The sequence below is a fragment of the Nycticebus coucang genome, chromosome 4, assembly GCF_027406575.1.
Source record: "Nycticebus coucang isolate mNycCou1 chromosome 4, mNycCou1.pri, whole genome shotgun sequence".
Classification (NCBI taxonomy): domain Eukaryota; kingdom Metazoa; phylum Chordata; class Mammalia; order Primates; family Lorisidae; genus Nycticebus; species Nycticebus coucang.
This window is the reverse complement of record NC_069783.1, coordinates 136,886,218-136,892,144: the sequence shown is the minus strand read 5'-3', so window position 1 is coordinate 136,892,144 and position 5,927 is coordinate 136,886,218. Positions and strand designations below refer to the sequence as shown.

Genomic DNA, 5,927 nt, shown 5'->3' with positions numbered 1-5,927 from the left:
TTTCACTTTTTACTTTTATATATATTTCTTGAGACAGAGTCACGCTCAGTTGCCCTAGGTAGAGGGCCGTGGCATCATAGTTCACAGCAACCTCACTCTCTTGGGCACAAAAGCCGTCCTTCTGCCTCAGCCCCCTTAATAGCTGGGATGATGGTCACCCACCACAGGGTCCAGCTAGTCAAACTTATAGTGAAGTTTAAAGATAAGAAGAACTTCCAATAGGATGTGATGCCAGTGAAACGTTTTGTCTGGGTTTGCTCTTTGCCAGTGAAATGTTTTGTAATGAACATATTGTTTACCGCAAAGAAAGAAACATGTTTCTTCCCCTGCCCTCGTCAATAATGCCTGTGGTACTAGGAGGGAGGGAATATTCCATTGATGCTTTCTAAGCAAGGTACAAAAATGCCTCCTCTCTGCACCCTCAGGGACTAAGGTGATCTTCAGTGAAGGCTCTAGATTACAGATCCTTGTAAACACTGATAGTTAGATGTGTTAGGATATGTTTGGAAATCTTTGTGTTACACAACTCTACGTTGTCAGCTAGAGCAGTGGTGTCCAAACTGCGACCCGAGGGCTGGGTGCTGATTTTCTGAGGACTTTTTTTGCTTATCTGTGCTGTTGGAAATCACATAGACTATGCACGGACCTTTTCTTTTCTGTTTTTGCTAATGAGCTTTCATTAGTGTTGTGTATTTAGTGTGTGGCCCAAGACAACTCATATTGTTCCAGCTTACAGCAGAGAAAAAAAAGTTGGCTTCTCCTGAACTAGAGCACAGTGAACAACTTGCCTCTGCGTCCTGACCTGTGTCTGTGTTAACACCATTTCTCTGCTGGCACACCGTGGGGGACCTGCAGGGTGTTCACGGTGAGGCCCGTAGTCCCTTCCGTAAAGGGCCCTAAGCTGCAGTTTGCAGTCAGACACATGTTGGTTTGTGATATTGGTGGGGGTGGTGGTGTTGTGGCTGTGTAGTGCTGTGTGATTTGTGTGTGTTTATCTGGTGTCCCCACAATCAGAAGCTCCAGCTATTTATTGACAGAAGTTTATGGGACATAACTGATGAATGTGTTAAAGCCAGCCCCAGAGACCAAGCAGAGCATGCTATAGGAGAGGATTTGATTAAGAAGAATAAAGGAAATGGATGAAATATTAGATTCAAAATTCAGTTCGTAGAGAGGATTCTTCAAACACAAAACCTGTGAAGGGACGAGATTTGCTTGCAGCTCAAAAACAAAAAAGGAGGCTTGGCGCCCGATTCTCAGTGGTTAGGGCACTGGCCACATACACTGAGGGAGGTGGGTTGGAACCTGGCTGGGCCTGCTAAACAACAATGACAACTGCAACAATAAAATAGCCAGGTATTGTGTAGGCAGCTGTAGTCCCAGCTACTTGAGAGGCTGAGATAAGAGAATTGCTTAAGCCCAACAGTTTGAGGTTGCTGTGAGCTGTGATGCTATAGCACACTATAGAGGGCGGTATACTGAGACTCTGTCTCAAAAAAAAGGGGGGTGTTGTTAGTAGCAGAAAGATTAAAAATGTGATTTCTATACTTTCCAAGTTCTATTCCCACTGGGATGTTTTATGAGGCTATGATTGCAGTTTCACTGGGGGGCGTGGGGGGCGTGACAGGGACAGCCACATACAATCCAGAACTCCAGAATCTTTTCTTTAGAAAGCTGCAGTGGCTGAAAACATTTTAAATGCAAAAAGGGGGTGGTGCCTGTGGCTTAGTGGGTAGGGTGCGGGCCCCAGATACCCAGGGTGATGGGTTCGAACTCCACCCCAGCCAAACTGCAAGAAAAAATAACTGGGCATTGTGGCAGGCACCTGTAGTCCCAGCTTCTCCGGAGGCTGAGGCAAGAGGATTGCCTAATCCAGGAATTGGAGGGTGCTGTGAGCTTAGACTCTTGAAGGGTCACGTGACTCCAAAAGCAGTGAGGACAGTGGTATAGAGCATGGGGGACAAGCCTGGTGCCCCAGCACATTCTCAGCACCCAGGTGGTGTCTCCGGAGCATTTTGTGTGGAAACTGCCTGTGGTCGCGACTAGAATGGTGTGCTGAGCCCACACCTACCACTAGTGAGACTGATTCAGTGAATGCATGGGCTGGAACTGCTGAACTAGCTCATTGGTTTATTTTTTTCTTTTTCTTTTTCTTTTTTGAGACAGAGGCTCACTTTGTGACCCTGGGTAGAATACTGTGCCGTCCTCATAGTTCACAGCAACTTCAAACTCCTGGGCTGAGGCAATCCTCATGCCTGAACTTCCTGAGGAGCTGGGACTATAGGCTCCCACCACAAAAGCCAACTAATTATTTTGAATTGTTTAGTGGAGACAGGGATGTCACTCTTGCTCAGGCTGGTGTGAATTCCTGGGCTCAGGCAACACATCCCCCTGGACCCCTGGTGCGATTATAGGCGTGAGCCACCGAGGCCATCTTAAACTGGCCGATTCTAACTTTGCAGTACTTAATCCTCATTTCTTCATCTGTTAGAAAGATGAAGGAGACCTGGTTTGTTTTTTTCACTCTGTACAGTTTAAGAATAATATTTAGAAGAGAATTCAATCATGATTTCTACACAAACATATCAGGAATAGGGTCAGAAATTATATTTAACTCACAAACTGAGAACTGGCAAGAGGGTACAAAAGGTTAAAAAGAGAACTCAAAGCACTACGAGTTTATGCTCAGAGAAGGAAGGGGAAACGGTGTACACAGTGCCACACGGGCAAGAGCGAGTTCTCGGCCCTAAGGGGATCATCAGTTGCGTCCTGCCAGGTACAATTTCCATTTCTAGGCAGAGGGTTTAATTACATTGCTATCAGTTTGTACAAGGGAATGTGCAGCTTTACTGAGTCCTAAAATAGTCACAGTCATGGGGGAGATGACAGGAATAGGTCACTACCAGAACACCTGAGAAATTTCACTTTTCCTCACAGCCCCTTTTCTCTTAGGATTTTTTTTTTTTTTATAGAGACAGAGTCTCACTGTACCGCCCGAGAGTAGAGTGCCGTGGCGTCACACGGCTCACAGCAACCTCCAGCTCTTGGGCTTATGCAATTCTCTCGCCTCAGCCTCCCGAGCAGCTGGGACTACAGGCGCCCACCACAACGCCCAGCTATTTTTTTGTTGCAGTTTGGCCGGGGCTGGGCTTGAACCCATCACCCTCGGTATATGGGGCTGGCGCCCTACTCACTGAGCCACAGGCACCACCCATCTCTTAGGATTTTTTTTATGACGAGCCTCATATGTGAGCGGCCACCAATTTAGAGTGACTCGAGGTATTATCGCCCCAAGACATTCCTCCTGCTGGAAGGCCCCTGACTTCCTCCCAGGAGCTGTGGTCTCCCTGAGGACCTTGAGCTACCGGGTTCAGAGCACCCCAAGGCAGCATCTGCAGGGCACCCCAGATCCACACACACTTTCATGTGCACTGACATGAGAACCCATTTTATAAATGATGAGACTGGGAGGAGAGGGGATCAGGACACACCACCCCCCAATCTGCCACTTGGCATGAGTTCAAGGCAAGTGAGTAACAGCAGAGGCAGGAGGAGCTCCCTGCCCTTCCCTTTCCATCTCAAAGCAGGGCATCAATTTCCCTCAGTGATGGGGTCCTCCCTTCCCACTCTTGACTTGAAGACACTTCTCCCTGGAGACAGTGTCCTCTGGAGTCTGCATGACAAACCTTATTAAATGACCCTTACTTCCATTAGTTCCCCCCACGCTTACGTGCCCACCATTGACCAGGTGCCTAGAAGCCCCAACCCCTCGTCCTCTGTCCTGTGGCTCCTCTCAACTCATCACTCTTTGTTAAATGGCAAATAAGCCTCCAGGCCCAACAAGTTTGTGACGGTTTTACCTCTTTGCTGTGAGGCCTCCCATGCTCACACAAATTACAAATTTTCTCCTATTATTCAGCCTTTGCTCAGTATAACTTATAGGCCGTGGTACTGTCCCTCAACGGGTAGGAGAAACTTTCATCCTTTCCCACAGAGCAGACCCAGTGTCACACAGGCCTAGTGAGCACTTGCACCCAGAACTTCTGATTTCACCAGGTGTCTACTTTCTGCTATGCTAACATGCTCTAAAATTCTCTGCTCCTCGCAGAGCTTCCATACTGCTTGTTCATTTGAGACAGGGTCTTGCTCTCTGGCCCAGGCTGGTGTGTAGTGGCATGATCATAGCTCATTGTAAACTTGAATTTCTGGGCTCAAGCAATCCCATCTCAGCCTCCCCAATAGCTGGGACTAGGACGCCATACCTAGTTAATGTTTTTAATTCTTTTTTTTTTTTTTTTTTTACTAGGCAAAGAACTTTATTAACCTTTCTTTCAAACTTTATTCCCAGGCTTCTTCAGCTTAATTAGCTGCAAAGAATGAATTATGTATAAGCAAAAACTGAAAAGAGCTGCAATGTCCAAGGGCTTGGGCTTAAAAATATTAGAGATCTAGATTTTATTAGATCCATAAACAAAAACAATTTTAAAAAGCAGTCATAATATAAAATAGCAGCTCCCAGTAACTTCTTCAAGTTTCATCTTCAGAAGTTGACTCAATTCAGTTTGCCTCATTCTTGGAAGCCTCGTCAAAATTCTCCACAAGATCTGGAACTTCATCATCATCATCCTCTCCAGTAGCAAGTGGTGCTTTTCCATCCACAGATTGTTTAGGCAGAGCTTCAGCCAGCCTCCTCAAGCTTGTCAGACTGTCTGCACCAAGCTGGTTTAAGATGCTGGGTAGCATTTCTGTCAGCTGCTTTGTCTCAGCATGGCCTGTAATGGTGAAAGTGTTTGCTGCCAGAGATGCCTGAACTTTAGGGTTGTTAAAGTGGATCACTGTTCCTTGGTTTGTAAACATATTCACCTCTTCAATACCAGAGATATTGTTTACCCCTAACTTCTTTAAGGAGAATTGAAGTTTTTTATCATCTGCTGTAGCTGTTCTATGAACCACCTTCTTCTTTCTGCGAGCAGTTCCTTTCCCACCAATGCGCACTTGTGCCTGCAGCTTGGCAAGTTTCTCTTGGTTCATGATAGTTTCTTTCATCTTGTCGGAGCGTAAAGGGGGCCGCGCGGGGGACTAGGGTTGGTGCCCAGGGGGTCTTGGGTGGACCAGCTGAGTTTAAGCGCACACACGCGGAGACGCAAGATCTGTTTTTAATTCTTTACTGTGTAGAGACCAGGTCTTGCTGTATTGCCCAGTTTGGACTCAAATTCTTGGCCTCCCATGTGGTAGGTGCAGGTTTGAGCCACAACACCAGGCTAGGAGGAGAGGTTCTCTTTATTCAGATGGAGGCGAGCAAGGAAGAAGCGAATTTGCACTTGCTTGCAAAGTCCATGGACACAGTCACCAGAAAGGGGAGATTCATTCAACAGTGTTCTTTCTTCTTTCTTTTTTTTTTTTTTTTTGAGCTGGAGACTGTATTCCTAGATAGAGTCCACATGTCCTCATAGCTCACTGCAACCTCAAACACCTCCTACCTCAGCGCCTCCCGCCTCCCTCCAGTAGCTGTGACTGGAGCCATGTGCCACCACGCCCAGCTAATTTTTCCAATTTTAGGAGAGACAGAAATCTCATTTTTGCTCAGGGTGGTCTCAAACTCCTGAACTCAAGCCACTCTCCCACCTTGGCCTAGCAAAGTGCTCGGGTTATAGGCGTGAGCCACGGCGTCCAGCCTCATTCAACATTCTTTTCTCTGATATTTATTGAGCCCTATTGCAGGCTATGTCCTGGGGTCATAGGATTGAACAAACCAGATAGCGTCCCTGTCCTTGGGATTTATATTCTAGAAGGGACAATAGACACCAAACAACTAAATCGCTACGAGTTATCCCGTTAGACTATTAGAAGTGCTACCAAGAAATGTGTGAGTGCCCTGAGAATATCTGGGATGACCTGACTTAGGGGATCCGGAGGGAGGGTCGGGG

The 5,927-nt window shown here is 46.7% G+C and overlaps 1 protein-coding gene across 1 annotated transcript; it reads right to left on the bottom strand.

Annotated features, from left to right (window-relative positions):
- Window positions 1-4,289: 4,289 nt before the first annotated feature.
- Window positions 4,290-5,144, bottom strand: LOC128584911 (transcription factor BTF3). The gene has a single exon (XM_053590181.1). The coding sequence runs from the start codon at window positions 5,044-5,046 to the stop codon at window positions 4,558-4,560; it is 489 nt and encodes a 162-aa protein (XP_053446156.1). The 5' UTR covers window positions 5,047-5,144; the 3' UTR covers window positions 4,290-4,557.
- Window positions 5,145-5,927: the final 783 nt, after the last annotated feature.